Source organism: Girardinichthys multiradiatus, chromosome 8 (genome assembly GCF_021462225.1).
Source record: "Girardinichthys multiradiatus isolate DD_20200921_A chromosome 8, DD_fGirMul_XY1, whole genome shotgun sequence".
Classification (NCBI taxonomy): Eukaryota; Metazoa; Chordata; class Actinopteri; order Cyprinodontiformes; family Goodeidae; genus Girardinichthys; species Girardinichthys multiradiatus.
Window position 1 is genome coordinate 6,977,640 of NC_061801.1, and position 27,660 is coordinate 7,005,299.

The 27,660-nt window shown below is 39.8% G+C and overlaps 1 protein-coding gene across 2 annotated transcripts; it reads left to right on the top strand.

Annotated features, from left to right (window-relative positions):
• The first annotated feature begins 1,277 nt into the window (after positions 1-1,277).
• Positions 1,278-27,539, top strand: pargl (poly (ADP-ribose) glycohydrolase, like). 2 transcript variants are annotated; one of them, XM_047372496.1, is made up of 16 exons: positions 1,278-1,436; positions 7,879-8,204; positions 8,860-8,997; positions 9,641-9,733; positions 9,811-9,882; positions 9,972-10,055; positions 10,721-10,881; positions 10,964-11,043; positions 11,127-11,199; positions 13,096-13,171; positions 13,255-13,402; positions 14,413-14,491; positions 14,566-14,674; positions 14,906-15,005; positions 18,003-18,131; positions 27,046-27,539. In XM_047372496.1, the coding sequence occupies exons 2-16, from the start codon at positions 7,881-7,883 to the stop codon at positions 27,156-27,158; spliced, it is 1,779 nt and encodes a 592-aa protein (XP_047228452.1). In that variant the 5' UTR covers positions 1,278-1,436; positions 7,879-7,880; the 3' UTR covers positions 27,159-27,539. The 2 variants fall into 2 exon arrangements, with proteins under 2 accessions (XP_047228452.1, XP_047228453.1); XM_047372497.1 differs by lacking the exon at positions 18,003-18,131.
• The last annotated feature ends 121 nt before the right edge of the window (positions 27,540-27,660 follow it).

Sequence of the window (27,660 nt, forward strand, 5' to 3'; positions counted from 1 at the left end):
TATTTCACATCTCCATAATCTTGGAGTACCATACATTTTTAATTAAAGAACATAAACATAGTTAGATGTCATTTTTCATTGATTGTTGTGGTCTAAAGCCACCCTAAAAATATCTTGTATATTTTTAAAATTATTATTTATAACACATCAGCGGATGCATGTACCCTTTGGGATAAATTTACTAACTTCAATTTTACAACAGCTCTTTTCGTTCTTGGGTACTTTTCATAAGACAGTGGTCAAAATTACAGGAGTTTGACAGCACTTTTCTAATGTGTCATGAAAACTACTTCGAATTTCCAAAGGTATTCACTCATCTGCCTTGATTGACATTAAATTATGAATCCATGGGGTTTAATATGATGTCGGCCAACCCTTTGCGGCTATAACAGAGTCAACACCTCTGGGAAGACTTTTTACAAGGTTTAGTGTGTTTGTGGGATTTTTTAAACATTATTCCAGGAGGGTATTTGTGAGGTCAGACACTGATGTTGAACGAGAATGCATTGCTCACAGTACATTGAAGTTCTACTGCAGCAAACCTGCTAAGTCCATTTTTTATTGAGCTTGCTTTGTGCAATTTCACTTCGTCATAATACCACTAATAGTTGACTGTGGAATATTTAGTAGTGAAAAAACTTTGCGACTGGCCTTCTTGCACAGGTAGCATCCTATAATGGTACAATGCTGGAATTCATTGATCTCCTAAGAGCATATCATTCTTTTATATATATTTATAGAAGCAGTCAGCATGTCTAGCTGCTGGAATTTAAACATCTTTGGGAATGGACGTGATTGGAACACCTGATTTAGATGGGTGAGTAAATACGTTTGGCAATATTGCGTGTCTAGAGGACATACGGGATATGGCACTGAATTTTGAGTTTTCTTTACCTGTAAGCCATAATTGTCAAAATTACAATAAAGAAAAACTTGAAATATTTTACCCTATGTGGAATGAATCTCTATGAAATAACTATAAAATTTCACTTTCTGAAATGACTGGCAAAAAATGTACTTTTACGCAATACTAATTCTGGGAGATGTACCTTACACGTACAAATCTATAGGTCACAAACTGTATCTAACATGATTTAGATTTTTTTTTTTTTTTTGAAAGGCCAGCAAATAGCTTTAAGTTTACTGCAGCCTTGTTATCAGGAGAAGACAGTTGTCTCACTCCCAAATGGCGCTATAAAGAACAAATAAAAAATAGCCGCTTTAAAGAGCTGAAACCTGCGCTGCTCGTCTCTAGGCAAACCGGTTAGATTTTGGTGCGCAGCCGCAGTTGGACTCAGCTCACTTTCGTTTTCGCTTCGCACCTCAAGTAAACTTAACTGTGTTAGGCTAGTCCTGGGTACGTTTACGTCGATCAAACACGCTGAAAACAGATTTACGCCACATTTGAACACAACCAACGCAGTCGCTGGTGAAAGGTGAGTTTTGTAACAGAGTGCTTTATAGATTTAATATATTGCCAACGGCTACATATGGGCTTTCAGGTTAATGTTGGTTTGAAAAATGATCTCGAAAATGCAGCTAAAGAAGTCACTTTACTCTGGGCTGTTTTATCCGTTCAGTTCAAGACAAACAATTCCCATCATCGAGACGCTTGAGTTTCAGTCAGCTAAGTGATTTTTATTTATCAGCTGAGACTGGAGATGTTTTTCTACGGAGCCCGCGAGGGGACATGGGGAATTTGTTTTTTTTTTTGCGTCCCCACGCAATTCTTTTTGCGTTCTCACGCAATAGTCTTTGCGTTATCTCGCAATACTTTGTTGGAGACCCTTTTTTGAGATTTGTTGAGTTTTATTTTGAAATCGGCCTTAAATAAAAGGATCTTCAATCAGACTTAAAGACAGTTATTATCCATAAGCTGTCAAACTACTGAACTCTGGACAATGATGCTGCACGAAACCACATCTGGGACACTTTATTTGCTTATTGCTGCTGCATAACGTGTACTTTTTTTGCACGCCACTTTTATAGTGATTTGAACGGTTCGTCTTATCTTAAGCATTTAATCGCACTGTTGACTGCATGTTAAACTTGCATATGACAAATAAGCCATACCAATGCCATATCTGTGCTGTTTGTTTTGTGAGCAGTTTGTCAAATGTGCTGCTGTTCCAAAATGCACAGCTTTCTCAAGGTGATTAACAACGTTTGCGAGAGAACGCAAAAGTATTGCGTGGGAACGCGAAAGAAAAAAAATTCCCCCATGTCCCCTCGCGGGCTCCGTGTTTTCCTGCTCTGGTTGAATGACGCTGCTCTGCTTTTTTTTTATACTGTCAGCCATTTTTTAATGTTAAACCTGCTCCTCCATCATGTTCTAAGTTGGTTTATCCACTTCTCTTAAATCTTTATATTGTAACAACTAAGAATTATTTATGAAATTAAATTTTCAGTTATAGTTTACAGAGCTTTTAGTAGAAGAGTTTCATACGATCTGTTCAAGATTCATGTTTGCAGAAACCCCATAGCTAGAACCCAAATTACATTGTGATCACTAAAACATCTTAACTAAATAAGAAATGTTCCATGAGCAAGCACACAATAGTACGGAGCCCGCGAAGGAACATGGGGGATTTTTTTTCTTTTGTCCCCACGGAATACTTTTGCGTTCGATCGCAAAAGTTGTAAATCACCTTGAGAAAGCTGTGCATTTTGGAACAGCAGCACAGATGACAAACAGCTCACAAAACAAACAGCACAGATATGGCATTGGTAACCTAACCTTGTTTCTCATATGCAGGTTAACACACAGTCAATAATGCAATGAAATGCTTGGGATAAGAAGAACCATTCAACTCACTATAAAAATAAAGCACTAATGGCGTACAATAAAAAAGTACACATCATGCAGTAGCAATTAGCTAATAAAGAGTCACAGATGTGGTTTCGTGCAGTATTATTGTCCAGAGTTCAGTAGTCTGACAGCTTGTGGATAGTAACTGTCTTTAAGTCTGATTGAATATCTTTTTATTTAAGGCCGATTTTAAAATAAAACTCAATAAATCTCAAAACGGGTGTAGTGTTTGTTCCATTTTTGCAGTTGTCTGGTTTGGAAACTTTCCCACAAAGTATTGCGAGATAACGCAAAGACTATTGCAAGCGAAGTCTAAAGTATTGCGTGTGGACGCAAAAGTATTGCGAATGTAAGGAGTAGAAAGTAAAGATAAAAGTATCAAAAGTAAAATGTCATCTGTAAAAGAAATACTCTGAAGTTTTTCTGAAGTATAGATACTTCAGAAAGGTACTTAAGTATAGTCACCGAGTATTTTGTTACTTCCCACGTCTGAAACTGTTGGTGTATTATCTATGATTTTATCACACCTGTAACCCTTATGAGCTATACAGCCAAGTCCATGCACAATATTTTTTGTATTGTATAAATATAGACTCCTCAAAAAATGAAAGGAAGAATTTTTAATCAGAACATGGCCTGAAGGGTTGCTGCCTCCCATCACAGTCTCTAGAGCCTGTAGGAGATCCCATGAGAGCCAATTGCTCTAGGAAAGCTGGACAGGGCCTTCAGAGATTCTTAACCCATCAGTAGGACCGGTATCTGCTTATTTGTGCAATGTGGAACAGGATCAGTACTGTTAGAGCCCTACTAAGTGACCTTCAGTGGGCCACTGAGTTAAGGTCTCTGACCAAACCAATAGAAACAGAATTCATGAGGGTGCCCTGAGGCCCCAACGTCCTCTAGTAGTCCCTGTGCTCACTGCTCGGCACCGTGCAGCTCGACTGGTATTTATTTGCCAGAGCACACTGGAATTTGCAGGTTCTGTCACTGGTGCCCTGTTCTTAGTACAGATGAGTGCAGGTTCACTCTGAATTAATGTGACAGGTGAAAGGGTCTGGAAGCTGCAGTAAATGTTTTGCTGCCTGCAACATTATTCAGTATGATTGGTTTTATGGTGGGTCAGTGCTGGTCTGGGGAGGCCTATCCATGGAGGGAAGCACAGACTTGTACAGGATATAAACGATGGCACCCTGGCTGCCATTAGGTATCAGGATGAAATCCTTAGACCCACTGTTACATCCTTTACTGGTGCAGTGGGTCCTGGGTGCCTCCTGGTGCATGATAAGGCCCAGCCTCATGTTGCAAAAGTATGTAGGCAGTTCTTGGAGGATAAATTAATTAATACCATTGACCGGCATCCATGCCCTCCTGACCTAAATTGAATAGAACATCTCTGGGACATCATGTTTAGGTCCATCTGACGCCACCATGTTGCACCTCAGGCTGTCCAGGAGCTCCGTGATGCTCTGGTCAGGATCTGGGAGGAGATGCCCCAGGACACCATCTGTTATATCATAAGGTGCATGCCCCAATTTTGTCAGACATGCAGACAAGCACGTGGGGGCCATACAAAGTACTGAGGACCATTTTCAGTTGCTGCAGTGACATTTCAGCAATTTGGACTAGCCTGTAGGATCAGTTTCTCAGTTTAAATTTCCTGATGACTTTAGATTTAGCTCCCTGTGGGTTGATAATTTTCATTTTCATCAAATGATGTGGCATCCCTTTGTTCCCAACACGTTACCTATTCCATATCAGTATGGATATCCAGCATAATTTAGTTTTTCAATTGAGATTGGATGTGTTTTCAAAGAGCTCCTTTATTTTTTCCAGCATAATGTATAATGTTGATTTAACAGATCTAGGTGTTTTTAACAACTTAAATGTTTTTCCCTTTACAATGTTGTTCGCTGTGCAAGTAAGACTGCATTGAGTGGTGCACCTTCTTTTTGTGTACTGTGACCTGCTCTCAGTGCTGTGCTCAAATAACTGTCTGTGGAGGGAGAACTGAAATGCAGCTATTAAATTTTACATCATTCATTGCAAAGTGCTAAATGTATAAACTAGGAAATCAACATTTTCTGCACATTTTTCCGCACACAATTAACTGGAACCACATTGACATATGTTGCAAGTATGTTAATAAAACAGTCCGGCTAGTATTAGCCTAGTACTAAAAAACGTCTGCCGCATAAAAATACTGTCAGCAGACGAGTTGGGTTTTATAAAGCTATGACAACAACAATTTCAGTGACACATGCAAAATGTTTAACATAGTTATGGAAATAGTGTATGCATGATCAAAATAACAATTTCTATCAAATGTGATGTTGTGGACAATAAAGCCATGTAAATGTTTGATTTAGTGTCATTTAAGCACTTATGACACATGCTGTAGTCAGCAGAGCACTGTGAGGGACATGCCAAAATCATGTACATCCAATGAAAACAAATGGTATAAAATGAAGGAAACATATTTTTAGTGACTTATAACTGTACCGACATGTGAGTACATTTAGAATACAAGCAAATTCTTATAAGAACAGTCAAAATATTGGAACTGGTGCTTAAAAACATTAATGTAATTTAGTTTAAAATCAAAAAGGAAAAACTAGAGGAGTTTTAGCTTGGTTACAAACAAGATCAGTGAAATGTGACAAACTGATAATAATTGTCTCGGAACCAAATTCAGACTTCAGTTCAAGGAATGACGTAGAACTGAACGTAAATATGTTCCGGGTTTTTTGCGGAGTAGATCTTAGAATTTTATGCACTGAAACTCTGTGGCATAACATATGCTAACGGGCATTATATGTGCTAAGATTTAATAAGAAACTAACTGTTAGAAGTTTTGGTTTGTGTGAAATACCTGGCTATCCAAGCTGGAATCAAAACTTAATTGAGATTAGCTGAGTTGAAACATGAAAACTAGGAGTGCACCGATCGATGGGCTGGCCAGTCGATCAGCCCTGATTTTCTTCATTTTGGGTGATCTGTGATCAGCCGATACTTACATGTGAAACTGATCTTATCCACTGATTTTTTCTACTTGTCTAACCTATTGTGCAAGTTTTGTTTGTTTTTAAAATGTGAAAAATGAAAGACTAAAGGAACTGCAATGCTCTAAACGTTTCTTTATACAGTGACTTGCGAAAGTATTCGGCCCCCTTGAACTTTTCAACCTCTTGGCACATTTCAGGCATCAAACATAAAGATATAAAATTCAAATGTTTTGTGAAGAATCAACAACAAGTGGGACACAATCATAAAGTGGTATGAAATTTATTGGATGTGTCAAACGTTTTTAACAAATAAAAAACTGAAAAGTGGGGTGTTTAATATTATTCGGCCCCCTTGCGTTAATACTTTGTAGCGCCACCCTTTGCTGCAATTACAGCTGCAAGTTGCTTGGGGTTTGTCTCTATCAGTTTTGCACATCGAGAGACTGAAAGTCTCTCCCATTCTTCCTTGCAAAACAGCTGGAGCTCAGTGTGGTTGGATGGAGAGCGTTCGTGAACAGCATTCTTCAGCTCTTTCCACAGATTCTCGATTGGATTCAGGTCTGGACTTTGACTTGGCCATTCCAACACCTGGATATGTTTATTTGAGAACCATTCCATTGTAGATTTAGCTTTATGTTTTGGATCATTGTCTTGTTGGAAGATAAATCTTTGTCCCAGTCTCAGGTCTCTTGCAGACTCCAACAGGTTTTCTTCCAGAATGGTCCTGTATTTGGCCCCATTCATCTTCCCATCAATTTTGACCATCTTCCCTGTCCCTGCTGACGAAAAGCAGGCCCAAACCATGATGCTGCCACCACCATGTTTGACAGTGGGGATGGTGTGTTCAGGGTGATGAGCTGTGTTGCTTTTATGCCAAACATATCATTTTGGTTTCATCTGACCAGAGCACCTTCTTCCATGTTTGGTGTGTCTCCCAGGTGGCTTGTGGCAAACTTTAAACGAGACTTTTTATGGATATCTTTGAGAAATGGCTTTTTTCTTACCACTCTTCCATAAAGGCCAGATTTGTGCAGTGAACGACTGATTGTTGTCCTATGGACAGACTCTCCCACCTCAGCTGTAGATCTCTGCAGTTCATCCAGAGTGATCATGGGCCTCTTGGCTGCATCTCTGATCATTCTTCTCCTTGTTCAAGATGAAAGTTTAGAGGGACGGCCGGGTCTTGGTAGATTTGCAGTGGTCTGATACTCCTTCCATTTCAATATGATTGCTTGCACAGTGCTCCTTGGGATGTTTAAAGCTTGGGAAATCTTTTTGTATCCAAATCTGGCTTTAAACTTCTCCACAACAGTATCTCAGACCTGCCTGGTGTGTTCCTTGGTCTTCATGATGCTCTCTGCGCTTTGAACAGAACCCTGAGACTATCACAGAGCAGGTGCATTTATACGGAGACTTGATTACACACAGGTGGATTCTATTTATCATCATCAGTCATTTGGGACAACATTGGATCATTCAGAGATCCTCACTGAACTTCTGGAGTGAGTTTGCTGCACTGAAAGTAAAGGGGCCGAATAATATTGCACGCCCCACGTTTCAGTTTTTTATTTGTTAAAAAGGTTTGACACATCCACTAAATTTCATTCCACTTCACGATTGTGTCCCACTTGTTGTTGATTCCTCACAAAAAAATTAGAATTTTATATCTTTATGTTTGAAGCCTGAAATGTGGCAAGAGGTTGAAAAGTTCAAGGGGGCCGAGTACTTTCGCAAGGCACTGTATTTGGGAGCACCACCTCGTGCAGTTAAAACAAGCTTATATTATTTAATGGGTATTGTTCAATGTTTTTCAATAAAATAATGAAACATTAAAACTGTATTGTGACTTCATAACACCTGACAGTGTCAGTTATTAAAACAATTGGTGTCTGCCAAAATTGGAATCGGCAGGTCAGGGTTTTTAAAGATCAATGATCGGCAGAAAACTTCAATCGGTGCACCCCGATTCCTATTTGTACTCCGAGTGACAGCCTCTGAGTACAAATAAGAAGCAACATAAAACTCACACTGACAGCCATCGTGATCACCTTGTCTTATTTCCTGCAGATATGTCCGGGGAAAATAAGCGAAATGACAGCCATCAGATAACAACACTCCTCCAACCTGATATCCCTGAAAACAGGGAGACCAAACCTAAAATCCCAGAGAACAGGAAGGACAGCTCAAAGAAGACCAGGTCTTCTGAACCATCCACGTCTAGAAATAGCCATCTTGAGAAAGCAGGTAAGTCAAGCGAATGCGAGCTCAGGAGGTCGCAGAGCAGTGAAGTCGGCTCGTCGTGCTGTCAGCTGGAGCACCTGAAGAAACTTCCACAATGTGACCTCAAGCTGGGAAAACTGGGCTTCACAAAGTCTCACATCGTCCTCATAGATGTAAGTTGTTTCTGCCTTCTCTCTGGAGCCTGTGCTGCAAAAACAAAGTAATGTGCTGAACAAGGAACAAGTAGGGTTTCTTCATTTAAAGTCATGACTTGATGTGAGGTGACGTGAAACTGTATCTAGTCTGGGAAATCAGTCTGGAAAAGTCTGAAATTTCCAGGTCTGCATAAATATGTAAAAAGAAAATAAACATATGGAGAAATATTTGCCTTTCCTTGTGTCCTTACGTATTTTCTATGCCCTTCCTTCTCTTCTTCCTTGTTTCCTACTGCCATTTATTTCCGTCATTCCTGTCTTTCGTTCTTCTTTCTTTGCTTCCTACCTCCTTCTTTCCTTCCTACCTCCCTATGTATCGCTACTATGGGAGTTACCTAAGTGCCAACCAGACTATACAGCAGTGATCCAATGATAACGTTGCTGCCATCACATGCTGAAGTCTTGAACTGATGGCAGGCTCACTCACATTTTGATTATTTTAGCTAATTATTATTTGACCATTATTTGACTGTGTTTATTGGACCCAGACCTCTACTTGTATATGTGTTTAAATGCTTTTGTAAATCAGTTCAGCACTTTGGTCTGGTCCACTGTTTTTATAATAAATAAATAAAGTTGGCTTGATTTGGTTTCTGTCCTGTTTGTTTTTCAGGTGAATGCTTTTCGCTGTGGGGATATTCGTCCTCAGGAAGGGAGGGACCTGTGGCATCACAAATATGTCAAGCTGCCGTGTTCACCATCAAGCTGGTCACCGAAACCAGATTTTGAAGCGGGTCCTGTGAAAATAAAGGTAAAGAAATTATGAAGTAACATCTAGATGAAGAACACAAATTACAACATGAAGGGATGTTGAAGCAGGTAAATGGCAAAACCAAAGATTCCAGAAATCTGCATGAATTGGATAGAAAGCAGTAAGTGGTACAGCAACTATTTTATTTTGTCTTGTTGCTGCTGAAACCTTCAAAATGAATAGACCCAAATGGCACAACTGTTCTGAAAAGTCTCTTTAAACAATCAGACTTTTCTTTACCGATCTTGGTTAAACCTCAAGAGTTTTTCCGTTCTAACGTCTGGACCAAAGCAGATAGTTAACAATTCTCTTGCAGTTCCTGGAAATAAACAGAGGGGGTCCTCTTGTAAGGTTAACCAGTGCACTAACTTTAGTTGCCATGGTTAGTCAGATGCAGTGAACGTTCTGACTTGCAGTAGTTTAAAGTGGCAGAAATTGGCTTGAATGTTAGCTTAAATCCCCAATAAGAAATGTACTTTCTTATTGGGGATTTCTGTAAATTGAACTGTTGTATTAACACAATAAATTCTACTATCTGACTTAAAAACATGAGTACAATTTGTCCTCAAATCAACAGATTTTGATCAAACAAAGCAGACGTTAATATGCTAAAAAATATATTACAAAGTAAATAATGTTGCAGACTGGACCAGGCCATGTGTCGAGGTGGGGGCTGATCTCCAAGAAGCTGAGTGCCCTGGCCAGTAAGAAAGCAGCGACGGTCGAGGAGGTCAAGGTAGGTTTGAAGTCTTGCACAGAGAAATCTAGGATGTTCAACTCAACTCATGCTTCAAGATAATGTTCTTCCATCAGGAATCTATCCTCAAATACAACCCCAGCTATAAAGGAAAGTGGTCGTTTGATGCACTAGCAATGTTGGGGAAGGTCAGTGGTCACCTCTTAAACTGACACGATGAGTGTTTTGACTATTTAAACCCACTGGTGATGAGAAATGTTTCATGTTTTGTTTCCAGCCATCTTCTTTTGAAACACACTTTGAAACGCTGTTTCCGAAGATTGCTGCTTTGGCCTTGAAGCTGCCTGAACAAGTAAAGAAGGTACCATCTGGAAGCAACGTTAAGTGATTCATTAGCAAAGATAAAAACATGCATATGGCAGAGACAGGGACTTGAGTCTAAAGCTTAGATTTAAGTCACAAAAGCAAAAACTTCAATTGGACTTGTTCTTTAAACAATCTTTGTTTCATGTAATAGGGTGAAAGCAAGACTGTAAGTTCATTAATTAAGTGATTAATTTTGTCTCCTCACAGTTCCGAAATAATTCTCTGAGAAGCTTTTTGGCTCTTCTGAGAAGAAAATAATGGGAATCTGGCAAGAGCCAAACTTATTGTTATTAAAAAAATTCTGGGAACATTTACGCTATCATTGTTGAACAAAGTGTAATTTTAATAAAGGTAAATAAAAGAAGGAGCAGAGTTTTATTCTGTATTATCTGTATTTCTGCTTGAACATAAGACAGACAGGAGACATTAAAACTAATGAGCAATTGTACAAGCAGGAATATCCCATTCGCCTGTATTTTTAAGAGAAAATCTGCTCTGACACTGTAAGGTAGCCATTCCCACTGATGGTGTTTGCCCAAGCTGCCTGTAGAGGAAAACGAACATGTCAGGGGTGTTGTGTTTGCAAAAACCAGGTTCATTGCATGTTAAATGTCATTGTATAATCGCCCTAAGTGTGACGATGTGTATCTATGGGTTCAGGCCATCCCGCTGCTTCAGCACCAGGAACCTGCCTCCATCACTTTATCACAGGTTCAGATCTCATGTCTGCTCGCTAACGCTTTCTACTGCACCTTCCCTCACCGCAACACCACCAGACCCGATGCAGAATACCGCAACTTCCCGTCCATAAACTTCACCAGGTCACCAAACACAGGATTGCTTGTTATCTCCGTCTTGTTTAACATCTCATGTGCTGATTTTTTATTTCGATTCTGTTCACAGATTGTTTGGAAACCAGTCTGAGCGGAAGACCCAGAAGCTCCATGCCATCATGCAGTACTTCAACGTGGTGACAGATGAGAGTGAGTGCAAGCCCCACCTCACGCCTTTGTGTCTGCGAGCTACGTCACAGGACGTTTGTAACTGTCTGTTTATTTCTCTGCAGAATCTAAACCAGAGGGACTGGTGACGTTTGAGAGGCGTTGCCTCACTTACGCAGATGTACCTAAATGGGAAAAGTAATGCCTGATTTAAAAAAATATTTAATAGTCTTATGATAAAAACCACTAACATGCAATCACACGCGAATCAATTAGACACTTCATTACTGTATTTAGCTTTTATAAAGAAAACGTGCAGTTTATGAGAGTCCGTATTTAGCTTTGATCCTTCTTCATAATGTCTGGAAATCAGCTGACTAATGGTGACCCGTTGTTGTTAAATTAGTGTCTGTGGTTGATCACACTTTGACTGCTGTTTTTCTTATAAAGATATTTTTTCAGCACTATTGGCCTTTATTTAAAATTTTTTGACAGTAGGCAGACAGGAAAGAGGGGTAGAGAGAGGGGGAGACATTCGGCAAATGTCGCCGGGTCCGGGACTCGAACCCGGGACGGACGCTTCGAGGACTGTAGCCTCTGTATATGGTCGTGTGTTTAACCCCTACACCATCAGCGCCTGACTGCAGTTTTTCTTGTAAAATATCTTGCAAGGACATTTGTTGGGTTAGGAGAACGTTCCACAGGTTCTCCATTGAATTGACCTCTGGTGAACTTTACACCATTTCTATTGTGATGAAAAAAACACAGATCATCCCTGCATTCATTAGAACTGTGAGGAAGACCTCTTTGGATGGGAAGCACCACGACACATGAATTATGTAGGTTGCTTCTCTATTGGCACCCCATGGTAACTCGTGGTCACTCTCACCTATTCTTCTCGAGGAACACCATTTTCCAGATGTCCCAAAACAATCAGGAGGATTCATCACATAACTAGCTTTGTCTGCTGCTGTCCGTCCTTGTACTTCCTGCTGAAATTCAGTGTTCTTGATTGATGTTTTTCCTGGACAGAAGTGGCTTCAATGCTGTGCTTCTAGGCTGTTTTTCAAAAGTGTTAACCTCATTGTTCATACAGATACACTCACTGCTGCCAGTGGTGAGCAGGCTCTGCACTGGTGGCAATATGACTTTGGAGAGCACTCCTCAGTAAGAGATAGTCTTGGTGCTTCTTTGACTCTTGGCTGCCCCATAGCCTTCTACTCTTTCAGCTGCAATAATCTTAGCTGGAGGTTCCTACTGTAAAGTGTTGATGCCTGCACCGTTAACTATCACTAATATAAGTCGACGGTGGTTTCAGCCTGTTACAGCATTTAGTTTGCTAATTAAACTGAGAAGGGTTTCCCCTGGACTCTTTCAGAGCTTCACCAGTTCTGATGACACGACTATACTGACACAAGGTCAGCTGATCATTTTGAATCTGAGCAGAAGTATAGGAAAAAATGTTTGTTTTATCATAAACCTTTTGAGCTAATAAGCTCTTTGCAATTAATTGAAATATATCAGATCCTTCTGCTCATGACTGTAAAAATAATGAGAAAACTAAAATAACAGTGTGACTAACAACAACAAGTGACAGGCAAAGTTTTTTGGTTTGCAGTGTAGGTCCTTATTTGGGTTTGTTTCAGACATTTTTAGTTTATTTAACCAGAAATTACTGCTTTGCTAGCATTGATGGAGACCTATGGGCCAAAATGCTAAATGTTATTATTCAGAAAAGAGTGAATTTAAACACAATTCAACCGTAAGTGGAGGATGTATGCTGCGTGCAGATTCAGTAAGTGTACATGTATATTATATAATTAAGAAAGCATATATAAATACATAAACATGGCTCCACTTTTATGAATAATGACTGTGGAAGTGACAAGAGGAAGGAAAAACCTAAAGGTAGCCATTATGTTCTTGTTACTGTTATACTTTAGAAACATGGAATGCAGTCTTTGCATCCAGTTCAAAGAGCAGAAGCAGCTTATAGCTGAAGGATTTTTAGCTTAGGTTGACCCACAGTGTTCCTTCCAAACATCTGAATGAAACATCTCATTACCTTCTCATAACTGTTGTGTTTTCTTGTAGGTGTAATGATACAATGCAAAAACTGCACGTTACATCAAAGGGCGAAATCGAGGTTGAAGGTAAAGGGATGCTTCAGGTGAGAAGCGGCCTACAGTCGAGGTGATCTACAGCTGTTTAGGTCCACCGCTAAGGCCTGACTGTAGATATGTGTGTATGTAGGTGGATTTTGCTGCCAGCTGGATTGGCGGGGGTGTTCTGGACTCTGGTCTGGTTCAAGAGGAGATCCTGTTCCTCATAAATCCAGAGCTGATTGTGTCTCGTCTCTTTACAGAGAAACTTGACGACAACGAGTGCCTCATCATTACAGGTTAAAATGAATTACGACTCTTTTTTTTATACATTATTATTTTATACAGTTAGACATTCAAATTAGATGGCATTTCAAGATAATGAGTTAAGATTTTAGAGAGCATACACCATAAAGGACACTATTAATGTACTATCTCACAATTTCAACATTTTTTGAGCTAATTCAAAAATCTTTAAAAGCAGGAAACTATAAATGTCTCCCCCTTCATGTTGAAGCGAAGGTATAAATGCTGTGATCAAATACGTTTGGGACAAAAACACAACAATACAGTATTTACACCCCTTGAATTTTTTCACAATTTCTTAAACCATAAATCTTAGTGTTTTTTGACCCAAAGAAGTGCATAAATGTAAGGTGACAGGAATGTAACATGGTTTCCACATTTGTTGACAGATAAAAATGTCATGTACAATAACATTCAATGCAACCATTTGGCATTAAAATCACCTAATCAGTAAATAGAAGCTACCACTATCTTGCCACATATTTTTAAAGGAAAATAGGTCTGGACTTTGACTGGGCCGTTCTAACATATGATAGTATATGCTTTGATTTAAACCATTTCGTTGTAGTTCTGGCTGCATGTTTAGGGTCATTGTTCTGCTGGAAGATGAACCTCTGCCTCAGCGTCAAGCTTTTTGAAGCCTTTAACAGGTTTTCTTCCAGGATTTCTTTCAGGATTTTTATTGGTAAAACAAATTGTAAACCTCTTTACAAGTATGCAGTATTTTTTGTTGGTCTATCACATAAAATTTAAATAAAATACATTGAGGTTTTTACCTGTAATGTGAAAGAATGTGGAAAAAGTTGAGCTATTTTTAAAAAGGAATATCCATCAGTTTTTGAGTGGTTACAGCATCATCGATGCTTTTGTTCATCTGCTGAAAACCTCAAAATTCTAAGGCCCCCTTTCTAAACATAAAAACCAAATTTCAAGATGTTTTGTTAGACCCTAGTTGTGTCAGATCTGATGCGTTATCTTGTGTTCGGTTGTCTCTCTTCCTCAGGTACGCAGCAGTTTAGCTGTTACAGTGGTTTTAGTGACAGCTTTAAATGGATTGGCCCTTATGACGATGACCTTGAGAGGTGGGAGCAGGACACAAGACTGTTTAAAACATGAACTAGAACAATTTTCTGATTTCCTCAAACTATTTCTGCAGAGATGAGTGGGGTCGGCTGAAGCGGCAGATTCTGGCTATTGATGCGCTACACTTCAGACATCCCAGAGATCAGTACAACATGGCAAAGATTAGACGGGAACTGAACAAGGTACGGTTGGGGTGCCTTCTGTGTTTGCAAGTCATCCAAGAGCATCTCAGCTGCTTGGTTGAATGCAGAGGAGGCCAGATCATGTGATGAAAAGTGTGTTTCAGGATTCTGTCCTGCTAAAACATGCAAAATGGTCCCACTAAGCTTAAAGCTGATCAGATGTGTTGCTGATTGTGGCATTTTTGGTAAATGTTTTTTTATATTTCAGGCTTGTTTTGTGTGTTTTTGAAGGCTTACTGTGGTTTTAAAGGCCACCATGACCATCAAGAGCCAGACATTGCCACAGGAAAGTGGGGATGTGGAGCTTTCAACGGAGACCCAGAACTCAAAGGTAAATTTTGTTATCCTGTCAAATGAATGTCCATGATGACCAAAGTCAAAACCAGCAGATCCAAGAATAGTATAATTGTTAGTCATGCATTCCACAGATCTGGCATTTCATCACAGAAAAGCACCAAAAGGTCCTGTTTAGGTTTGTTACAAGACATGTAGGGGACACAACAAACATGCAGACAAAGATGATTTGGTCAGAATTGAGCAAACATTTTGGAACATGAAAAACACAGTGTGGCAGCAGAAAACACTAGCGCGTCACCCTAAACTCACCATCCATGGTGATGGCAGCATCATGCTGTGGGACACTTCTCTTCAGCATGAAAGCTGGCCAGTGTTGATAAGAAGATGGATGGAGCTAAACAGGACAATCCTGGAAGACAACCTGTTAGAGGCTGAAATAGACTATAGATTAGGGTGGGGATTGACCTTCCAGCAGGAAACAAACAGCCAGAGCTACAATGGAATAGTTTACATCATAGCATAGTTGTTAGGATTATGGAGGACCAATCCTGCCATAATTAAGAATATATGCAGAAAAAAATAAATTACTTTATAAAGTAATTACTGGGCCAGAATGTAGCTAGAAATACAAATGAGTACACCATTAAATGCAACAAAATAATAAAAATAAGGTGCTTTCAATGTTAGGTCAATTAATCAGATATTGTCGAAAATAAAGCCTGTCAAAAATAAAGCGTGGTAAATATGGACAATATTAATCATCATAATAATAATCTTTTAAAGTAAACAACCATTTATATTTCATGTGGGATTTCTAAACTAAAGCCTCATAAAGATGTTTATTTATAAAATTATTCAAAGATTGCAGGCCTGGCCCCCTGGGAAGGTAAAGGTTAAAATAGGGCTTGCATCAGCTAGAGTAGGCTTGTAGACATGAAGATTCATTCGAGAAACAAGTAATTTATATACTATACTATATAGATTATATACTTATACAAAGTACAACTGGAACTCATAGTTGAAATCTGTGTACCCAGCAGGTGTTACACCTCTGGATAAAATATTGCATGTATGCTGAGAAATATAGCTTCAGATTCGGACAGCAGATATGTACATCTTTAGTGACATAGATGGTTAACAGGAATCGGTCTCTGGCAGACAGTTTTCTTTTAACCCAATAATTATTGTGTAAATATAGGCTATATTAGAATATACCAGAGGTGTAATTTTGAATTTCAGTTTATGTAATTGCCAGTCATATAATTTTTTATATTTCATAGGGGATTTCTAAATTAAAGCCTGATAAACATTGGAAAATTACTTAAATCAGCATGTTTTTAATAAAACAATACTGTCTTTTATCCCAGGATGATTTCTGTCTCAGTTGAGAGTAAACAATTCACACGTTACTCAAAAGTATTATTCATATATGGTGTGGAATTTCAAAATGAAATACCTAGATGAGGACATTAACTGTTTGTCACTATATTAATCGATCCATCCATCCATTTTCTAGACCCGCTTGTTCTGTACACGGTCACGGTTAGCTGGTGCCTATCTCCAGCGGTGAGGTAGGCGCCAGCTAAAATAAATCTGTCTGATGTCCTGGGCTGATTCTTTTAGTCAAGTCAGGTCAAGTTTATTTATATAGTGCTTTTCAGCAACAAGGCGCTCAAGGCGCTGTATCTGTATTAACATCAGAAAGTGGTATCCACATCTAATCTAATAAAATGTGTATTTTACTGTATTCATATTGCCATTAAAAGAATATTGTAGCTTTGTAGAATGATGCATCTCTATTTGTCACTTCTTTCATATCTGATGTGGAAATTCAAAGTTATACCTCTGTAGATGTATATCTGAATATTATTAAGGAAGTCAGTCAGTCAGTCATTTTCTATACCGCTTCTTCCATAGTGGGTCGCGGGGAAGCTGGTGGCTATCTTCAGCAGTCTAAGGGCAAGAGGCAGGGTACGCCCTGGACAGGTCGCCAGTCCATCACTGGGCAACACACAAACAACCAAGCACACACTCATTCACACACCTAAGGGCAATTTAGAGAGACCAATTAACCTAACAGGGGTGTCTTTGGACTGTGGGAGGAAGAAGGAGTACCCGGTGAGAACCCATGCATGCACGGGGAGAACATGCAAACTCCATGCAGAAAGACCCTGGCTGTATTATTAAGGAAGTATCGTTGTAAATGTTTGAAGATGCTAATTTAACATTGAAGTTCTTAAAATATGTTTCCTCTGGTTAGATTTTGAAAACAGTCCGTCATTGAGTCATGCTTTTATTTTGAAAGCGGGTCCGTAAACGTGACTTCCTCTTAGTACTTCTCTTGGGCAAACTGAAGGATTCTCTCAGTTGGAGTCAATAGGACACAGTAAACTATCCCGACTAACGGCACTATCTACCACCAAATCCACAATACACCTGACTTCTTTCACAGAAACATGACAGATGTTAGCCGTTTCTGCTAGCTCCTTTTCATAACCAGGCAGCTATAATGAGGCTCAGCACCTACTTCCCAGAGGCTTGATCTCAGCCAATAGGAGAGTAGCTGAGGTGGTGGCTGTTCCATGTGTTTATTCACTGTTTTGATGCCTTCAGTGAGAATCCACGTACAATGTAAATAGTCATAAACATAAAGAAAACCATTAAATAAGAATGGCGTTCTAAAACTTTTGACCTTTTTGTTATTTTGTCGCATTTAATGGCGCACTCATTTATATTTCACCTTACATCCTTTTTGTTCCATTTTACAACTGTGTGCTACCCATTGATGGTTGTGGTGTAATGTGACAAATTGTGGAAAGGTTCAGGGTTTCTGAATACTTGGACAAGACACTGTACTGGTTTTAGAAGATCTGGCCACTGAACACTTAGTGTAACTGATTCTGCTACAGTAAAATACAGATCCTGTGACATACAAGACATTTTGCGAACGTTCATAGACAGAGTAACTAGATTAGCTCAGGCTGTATGAGTTTCATCTCACACAGTGTGACTGTTGTTTGTTCTTGTGCAGCTGTGATCCAGCTGATGGCAGCAGCAAAGGCCAAAAGGGGTTTGGCCTTCTTCACATTTGGAGATGATGATCTGAGTAGAGGTCTGCAAGAAATTTACAACCTGCTGGTCGCACAGAACATGACAGTTGGTGAGACATTTCACGACAGAAAGTTGTATATATATATATATATATATATATATATACAGGTCCTTCTCAAAATATTAGCATATTGTGATAAAGTTCATTATTTTCCATAATGCAATGATGAAAATTTAACATTCATATATTTTACATTCATTGCACATTAACTGAAATATTTCAGGTCTTTTATTGTCTTAATACGGATGATTTTGGCATACAGCTCATGAAAACCCAAAATTCCTATCTCACAAAATTAGCATATCATTAAAATTGTCCCTAAAAGAGCTATGAACCTAATCATCTGAATCAACGAGTTAACTCTAAACACCTGCAAAAGATTCCTGAGGCCTTTAAAACTCCCAGCCTGGTTCATCACTCAAAACCCCAATCATGGGTAAGACTGCCGACCTGACTGCTGTCCAGAAGGCCACTATTGACACCCTCAAGCAAGAGGGTAAGACACAGAAAGAAATATCTGAACGAATAGGCTGTTCCCAGAGTGCTGTATCAAGGCACCTCAGTGGGAAGTCTGTGGGAAGGAAAAAGTGTGGCAGAAAACGCTGCACAATGAGAAGAGGTGACCGGACCCTGAGGAAGATTGTGGAGAAGGGCCGATTCCAGACCTTGGGGGACCTGCGGAAGCAGTGGACTGAGTCTGGAGTAGAAACATCCAGAGCCACCGTGCACAGGCGTGTGCAGGAAATGGGCTACAGGTGCCGCATTCCCCAGGTCAAGCCACTTTTGAACCAGAAACAGCGGCAGAAGTGCCTGACCTGGGCTACAGAGAAGCAGCACTGGACTGTTGCTCAGTGGTCCAAAGTACTTTTTTCGGATGAAAGCAAATTCTGCATGTCATTCGGAAATCAAGGTGCCAGAGTCTGGAGGAAGACTGGGGAAAAGGAAATGCCAAAATGCCAGAAGTCCAGTGTCAAGTACCCACAGTCAGTGATGGTCTGGGGTGCCGTGTCAGCTGCTGGTGTTGGTCCACTGTGTTTTATCAAGGGCAGGGTCAATGCAGCTAGCTATCAGGAGATTTTGGAGCACTTCATGCTTCCATCTGCTGAAAAGCTTTATGGAGATGAAGATTTCATTTTTCAGCACGACCTGGCACCTGCTCACAGTGCCAAAACCACTGGTAAATGGTTTACTGACCATGGTATCACTGTGCTCAATTGGCCTGCCAACTCTCCTGACCTGAACCCCATAGAGAATCTGTGGGATATTGTGAAGAGAACGTTGAGAGACTCAAGACCCAACACTCTGGATGAGCTAAAGGCCGCTATCGAAGCATCCTGGGCCTCCATAAGACCTCAGCAGTGCCACAGGCTCATTGCCTCCATGCCACGACGCATTGAAGCAGTCATTTCTGCAAAAGGATTCCCGACCAAGTATTGAGTGCATAACTGTACATGATTATTTGAAGGTTGACGTTTTTTGTATTAAAAACACTTTTCTTTTATTGGTCGGATAAAATATGCTAATTTTGTGAGATAGGAATGTTGGGTTTTCATGAGCTGTATGCCAAAATCATCCGTATTAAGACAATAAAAGACCTGAAATATTTCAGTTAGTGTGCAATGAATCTAAAATATATGAATGTTAAATTTACATCATTGCATTATGGAAAATAATGAACTTTATCACAATATGCTAATATTTTGAGAAGGACCAGTATATATATATATATATATATATATACACACTGCTCAAAAAAATAAAGGGAACACTCAAATAACACATCCTAGATCTGAATGAATGAAATATTCTCATTGAATACTTTGTTCTGTACAAAGTTGAAGGTGCTGACAACAAAATCACACAAAAATCATCAATGGAAATTAAATTTATGAACCAATGGAGGCCTGGATTTGGAGTCACAAACAAAATTAAAGTGGAAAAACACACTACAGGCTGATCCAACTTTGATGTAATGTCCTTAAAACAAGTCAAAATGAGGCTCAGTATTGTGTGTGGCCTCCACGTTCCTGTATGACCTCCCTACAACGCCTGGGCATGCTCCTGATGAGACGGCGGATGGTCTCCAGAGGGATCTCCTCCCAGACCTGGACTAAAGTATCCTCCAACTCCTGGACAGTCTGTGGTGCAACGTGATGCTGGTGGATGGAGCGAGACATGATGTCCCAGATGTTCTCAATCGGATTCAGGTCATGCTGAAGGATGTTGCAGGCAGCAGATCTCTCTCCACGGTGTCTCCAGACTCTGTCACGTCTGTCACATGTGCTCAGTGTGAACCTGCTTTCATCTGTGAAGAGCTCAGGGCACCAGTGGCGAATTTGCCAATCCTGGTGTTCTCTGGCAAATGCCAAGCGTCCTGCACGGTGTTGGGCTGTGAGCACAACCCCCATTTGTGGACGTCGGGCCCCCATACCATCCTCATGGAGTCGGTTTCTAACCGTTTGTGCAGACACATGCACATTTGTGGCCTGCTGGAGGTCATTTTGCAGGACTCTGGCAGTGCTCCTCCTGTTCCTCCTTGCACAAAGGCGGGGGTAGCAGTCCTGCTGCTGGGTTGTTGCCCTCCTACGGCCTCCTCCACGTCTCCTGGTGTACTGGCCTGTCTCCTGGTAGCGCCTCCAGGCTCTGGACACTACGCTGACAGACACAGCAAACCTTCTTGCCACTGCTCGCATTGATGTGCCATCCTGGATGAGCTGCACTACCTGAGCCACTTGTGTGGGTTGTAGAGTCCGTCTCATGCTACCACGAGTGTGAAAGCACCACCAACATTCAAACGTGACCAAAACATCAGTCAGAAAGCATAGGTACTGAGAAGTCTGTGGTCTCCACCTGCAGAACCACTCCTTTATTGAGTGTGTCTTGCTAATCGCCAAAGATTTCCCCCTGTTGTCTATTCCATTTACACAACAGCTGTGAAGTTGATTGTCAATCAGTGTTGCTTCCTAAGTGGACAGTTTGATTTCACTGAAGTTTGATTTACTTGGAGTTATATTGTGTTGTTTAGGTGTTCCCTTAATTTTTTTGAGCAGTGTATATATATATATATATATATATATATATATATATATATATATATATGCATGCATGCATGCATTTAAGCTAACATTAGCGATTAGGCTAATTTTCAATTATAGGGTTAAATTAACATATTGAATGTGTGTGTATATATATATATATATATTTCTACGTAATGTGCTGTAAAACAATTTCAGCCTGAAATATCAATATTACATTTTTATGTTTTGTTAATTTTAATAATTTAAAAGCCAGCATGTTCATGTAGCTCCACTGTGTCTTTCCTGAAAAATCACAAACACTTTTTTGGATAAACATGGAATGTGGTACTGTAGTTAAAATTACATCTTTAAACATTTAGGAATGTACTAGTTTTAAGATAAATGTGGGATAAAAATAGCATTTTCTTTAGTTTGGACACAGAAGCACTGATCCAGGAGAACTTTTTATGTGAAAGAGAAGTAAAACATTAAAGGTAGTAGTAGCTCCTTCAGTGGCTTCATCTAGGAGAGAAACACAGTTAAACTGATATACTCTGAAGCAGTTTTCAAAGACAGCACATACAGTTTGTCATATTAAAGCCCAGGCAATATATACAACAAAACATGCAAAATTGGAGAGTAGTAGGAGAATGTTGCAGAGTGAGGGAAGCTACTTTTAGAAACTCTAGGAGCCACCAGTAAACCTGCAGTCTGAGAGTGAAGTGCTTCCTAATAGTATAGAATTAGAATAGTCCAGCCTTGAAGTAATAAATCAGGGCTGATAGCACTTCGGCGCCGTGCTGGATCTCCAGGGCACCTGGGGGGGAACAAATTTGGGTTTGCCCAGAGATTAAATAGACATTCTTCTGGATTTAATAGTGGTGCAGGTTTTACTCCCAACCACACTAGGTAGGCATACTAGCCAATTAGAAATAGGGTGGGGGCGAGACTTGATAGAACTTATGATTCAGATCCAGGAGTCGGTCTTTGTGCCGCTGAATGTCACTGTTGCTCATACTGAGCATGGACCGCAAGTTTATGAAGCCAGGGGAAGACACTAAAGATGTCAATAAAGACACAGAGAATAAATGCCGCTGGGCCTGCATAGAGGCAGTGGGTAGCAACTGGAACCCTTTGGGCGCTGGTGCCTAAAGCTCTGGCAACCTGGTGCATGTTTTTGCACTTTGTCTGCAACTGGCGGAAGAAACGTTCTGTCATGGCATGAATCAGAACCTAGTCATAAAGCAAATGTCCCAGCCATTCAACACACCTCACATGGCTGCCATGGCTGTTTCTAGGAACAACAGTTATGGCAGAAGTTCAATTCAATTCAGTTTTATTTATAAAGCGCCAATTCACAACACATGTCGTCTCAAGGCACTTCACAAAGAGTTTGGAATGGTATAGGGTTGTTGGGGACGTTAGAACAAACTACTGAGTGTTAGAGTTTGGCCATTTTAGAATGAATAAGTAATAAGTATAATAATACACTGATAAAGTGTGTCCATGTAGAGCCCACTGGTGGCCATTGTTATACTAAAAACCACAAGGATTGAGGGTACCTCTCTCTGTCAGACTGATTATAACCATTGGAACAGAGAAGGGGTCGCAAACGTAGCAGAAATGGAAGGTGTGTTTGCATCTCAACCATAACTGAGCCAGTTTAGGCTAAACCTGACTCTCCCTTACTCCAACCAACAGGGAGGGAGGAAGGCAGAGGTAAGAATAATTGGAGAGTGTTGTTTCCTGTTGCATTGTGTGAAAGGTGGGTAACTTTAAAATGGGCTAAGTCAATTCAATTGAATCATATACAGGTCCTTCTCAAAATATTAGCATATTGTGATAAAGTTCATTATTTTCCATAATGTAATGATGAAAATTTAACATTCATATATTTTAGATTCATTGCACACTAACTGAAATATTTCAGGTCTTTTATTGTCTTAATACGGATGATTTTGGCATACAGCTCATGAAAACCCAAAATTCCTATCTCACAAAATTAGCATATCATTAAAAGGGTCTCTAAACGAGCTATGAACCTAATCATCTGAATCAACGAGTTAACTCTAAACACCTGCAAAAGATTCCTGAGGCCATTAAAACTCCCAGCCTGGTTCATCACTCAAAACCCCAATCATGGGTAAGACTGCCGACCTGACTGCTGTCCAGAAGGCCACTATTGACACCCTCAAGCAAGAGGGTAAGACACAGAAAGAAATATCTGAACGAATAGGCTGTTCCCAGAGTGCTGTATCAAGGCACCTCAGTGGGAAGTCTGTGGGAAGGAAAAAGTGTGGCAGAAAACGCTGCACAATGAGAAGAGGTGACCGGACCCTGAGGAAGATTGTGGAGAAGGGCCGATTCCAGACCTTGGGGGACCTGCGGAAGCAGTGGACTGAGTCTGGAGTAGAAACATCCAGAGCCACCGTGCCCAGGTAAAGCCACTTTTGAACCAGAAACAGCGGCAGAAGCGCCTGACCTGGGCTACAGAGAAGCAGCACTGGACTGTTGCTCAGTGGTCCAAAGTACTTTTTTCGGATGAAAGCAAATTCTGCATGTCATTCGGAAATCAAGGTGCCAGAGTCTGGAGGAAGACTGGGGAAAAGGAAATGCCAAAATGCCAGAAGTCCAGTGTCAAGTACCCACAGTCAGTGATGGTCTGGGGTGCCGTGTCCGCTGCTGGTGTTGGTCCACTGTGTTTTATCAAGGGCAGGGTCAATGCAGCTAGCTATCAGGAGATTTTGGAGCACTTCATGCTTCCATCTGCTGAAAAGCTTTATGGAGATGAAGATTTCATTTTTCAGCACGACCTGGCACCTGCTCACAGTGCCAAAACCACTGGTAAATGGTTTACTGACCATGATATCACTGTGCTCAATTGGCCTGCCAACTCTCCTGACCTGAACCCCATAGAGAATCCGTGGGATATTGTGAAGAGAACGTTGAGAGACTCAAGACCCAACACTCTGGATGAGCTAAAGGCCGCTATCGAAGCATCCTGGGCCTCCATAAGACCTCAGCAGTGCCACAGGCTGATTGCCTCCATGCCACGCCGCATTGAAGCAGTCATTTCTGCCAAAGGATTCCCAAACAAGTATTGAGTGCATAACTGTACATGATTATTTGAAGGTTGACATTTTTTGTATTAAAAACACTTTTCTTTTGTTGGTCGGATGAAATATGCTAATTTTGTGAGATAGGAATTTTGGGTTTTCATGAGCTGTATGCCAAAATCATCCGTATTAAGACAATAAAAGACCTGAAATATTTCATTTAGTGTGCAATGAATCTAAAATATATGAATGTTAAATTTTCATCATGACATTATAGAAAATAATTAACTTTATCACAATATGCTAATTTTTTGAGAAGGACCTGTAGATTTTAAGTCAGGCACATGCATTCCAATTAATAACTAATCATTGAACAGTGCAGTCAGATTCAGTTATTTATTCAAATTGGATAAAAAGTTTTTCTATCTAAGGAAACCCAGCTGATTACATCCAGTCAGTGACTTGCAGCATTCCCTCCTCCTGGATGAGCATGTAGAGACAGTGGACAGTCACTGGCGTTGACTTTGCAGCAATCCCTCATACTGAGCATGCATGCTCAGTATGAGGCGGAGAGGAAAAACTCCCTTTTAACAGGAAGAAACCTCCAGCAGAACCAGGCACAGTGTGAGAGGCCATCTGCCACGACCGACTGGAGGTTAGAGAGCACAGAGCAGAGAACAAAGAAGCACTGATCCAGGAGTACTTTCTATAGGAAGGAAAAGTAAATGTTAATGGATGTAGCTCCTTTAGTCGTTTCACCTAGAAAGAAAGAACAGATAAACTCTGAGCCAGTTTTCAAGGTTAGAGAATGAAAGAGAGCACATAGAGTTCAGTTGGAGTTGTATTTATTTTTATTAGATTTTCATGGTTTGCTCCTTTGAGATTAGTTTTCAATCTATTCAATTTTGACCCTAGGCTAACACCGTCTTAATGGGGTAATGGGTGGGTATGGCTTGAAAATAAAAGTAGAAAAATGTTCCAAGGATCTCTTCAGGTAGTGAGATTTAACTAGACTAACAATAGTAGTGTAGTGATCATTTATTTGTGACTGGCCCAGAATATTGTCTAGTCACATTGGACACTATACCAGTAAAACAGCAAATAAAAGGTGACCTTTGGTTATTAGTGTAAATGAGATGAACTCAGCTGCCCCTTACACTCAAGCTTTCAAGTAGAATCTCTGTAGATAAAAGAGCTACCTGTACATGATCCGCAGCCCAGTTGCAGCAAATCTGGTTTGAATGCAGGACATTAGGTTTACGGATGCACAGGAACAGGATGGAGCGGTTGTTCAGTCGCATTGGTACATTGGTAATTGCACAAGCTTAAAAATAAATTATTAGTAAAAAGATAAAGAGGTCTCTGTGTGGCCCAGTGATGGACTGCAGACCTGTTCGGGGTGAATCCCGCCTCTTGTCCACTGACTGCTATAAGCACCAGCCTCTTCCTTTTACCCTGCAAGGAAAAACAAGTATAGACAATTGGATGGTTAGATGAATATAAAGGGAAAATTAAGGAAAATGTAAATGTTTAAAGACAATAGGTACATGCAAGTATTGCAATCTTTTGCTATGACACTCAAAATTAAGCTCCAGTGTTCCACTGATCAACCAACATTCAGTTTTGCAACTTGTTTGTCACAATGGACTATTTTGTTTAAATCTCTATAATCTTGTTTTAGAATTCATCTATAGGAAAGGAAAAGGTGAAGGGTTGTCAATACTTTCTGGTGGACATTGTGTATTTATGAGGACAATAAATATTTAGATTTTATTCAAAAGAATCAACCATGAAGGATATATTTGTTTACTCTGTCTTGTACCATGTTAGTAGGTATCATAACAGCAGGCTAGGTATGAATTACTGTGAATTGTCCAACGTGGTATTCCTAAAGAGGGCTGGGAAAAGTGTCAGTAACTTATTTGCTGAACAATGGTTTAATAGCTGAAATGCTTCACTAGGTAGCCAGTGTGTTCTAATTTCTGTAGAATTTCCTAAAAAATAGGTCATTGGTTCTGGAAAATAGGGAGGTTTTACAGATACAGTTAAGACAAAGATTATTCATACCCCCTAGCAGATTTAGGTTTAAAATAATCTTTTTACCAGCAATTATTTTTCCTGGCTGGAAGTAATATTAGAGTCCCGACTTGAAGCAGATCTGTGGAGGAAACTAAAGATTAGGGTGATGGGATGGAGGCCTACCTCCAAGACTTGGAGTCAAAGGTCGAAGTACCAGTGGAAACGTGAAAAGCTGGAGTTTGATGGCTGCAATGCCAGAAAGATTTTTCCTCTGATTATTGAGAAGGGTATAAATATTTTTGCATGCCATTTTTTAATATGAAGTGTAAAGAACAATAAAGAAAGTATTTATTTTTCAAGATTCATATTTTTAAAATTGTTTTATCTTTTGAGAGATCCCTGCCTCATTTCTTATCACAAACAAAATAATTTAAATCTGCCATGGGTATGAAATAACTTTGGGCTTAAATGTATTAAAATAATTCTTTGGTTACACAGAATCGGCAGTATGCATTTCACGGCTGGTGGATCTGTTGCTTTTCTCTAGAACACCTACTAGTAAAATATTTATCATGTGGACATGTATTTTTCTACCAAAAACAGTTCTGGATCTTGTTAGTGATATAGGACTCCTGTTATTCTGTATGTCCATAAATACAAATCAATGATACAAATAGTTTTGGTCATGTTCCCCAAACTGGAAAATTAGTCAGATTCTCAACAGAATAATCTAAACAGTTTTATTTTCTGGAAATTGACGTCATCCATAAATCTTAAACTGTTTTATACATATTTTAAAGAAATACGCTCCAAACTGTTGAGCCTCTTTCCTTCTATAAACTATTTCATTTTCTTTTTGCTTCTTTTTAGGCCAGCTGTATGAATATCTGGAGGATTACTGTATTCAACGTAAACCAAGTTCACGCGAGAGTCTGTTTGACTTCCTCAGAAACACCATCATAAACATCCGGAGTCTGCTCTAAGGAATTCTGTTCTATTTGCACGAAACACTGAAGGAATTAATTTTTAATAAACAAGAAGGAGAAAGTAAATCATATTTCTAAAGATAAGCTTTTTGCACGTTTTTACACTACAGCAGTGATCAAGAACAAACAACAGGCATTAAGCCAGTAAAGTGTTTAACCAAGACAGCATCAAGACTCTTAGATGCTGCCAGAGCCTGAGTGACTAAATATCCCATCGCTAATAGCCACTGAATATTTGCTCCTTCTGATAAATGGATCCTGATTTCTTCTTGGTTCTGTCTGTACTAAACTGTGAGTGTACTGTAATATCCTGTGTTATCCAGATGTTTTTGGATTTACTGTTAGAGAGTTTACAGAATAAACCAAACTAGAACCGGTTTTTGTGCGTTCTAACGAGTTTTCTCTCTACATACTGTGTGGATTACACTACAGCTTTGAGTTACAGATCATCAGTCTGGCCAATTCTGCAAAATAATCAACATATAAAGACTTTTCAACA

Coding starts and splice junctions, on each gene's coding strand:
- pargl (XM_047372496.1), top strand. CDS start 7,881: ATGTCCGGGGAAAATAAGCGAAATGACAGCCATCAGATAACAACACTC. Junction 8,205..8,859: donor CTCACATCGTCCTCATAGAT/GTAAGTTGTTTC, acceptor TTTGTTTTTCAG/GTGAATGCTTTTCGCTGTGG. Junction 13,403..14,412: donor CGAGTGCCTCATCATTACAG/GTTAAAATGAAT, acceptor TCTCTTCCTCAG/GTACGCAGCAGTTTAGCTGT.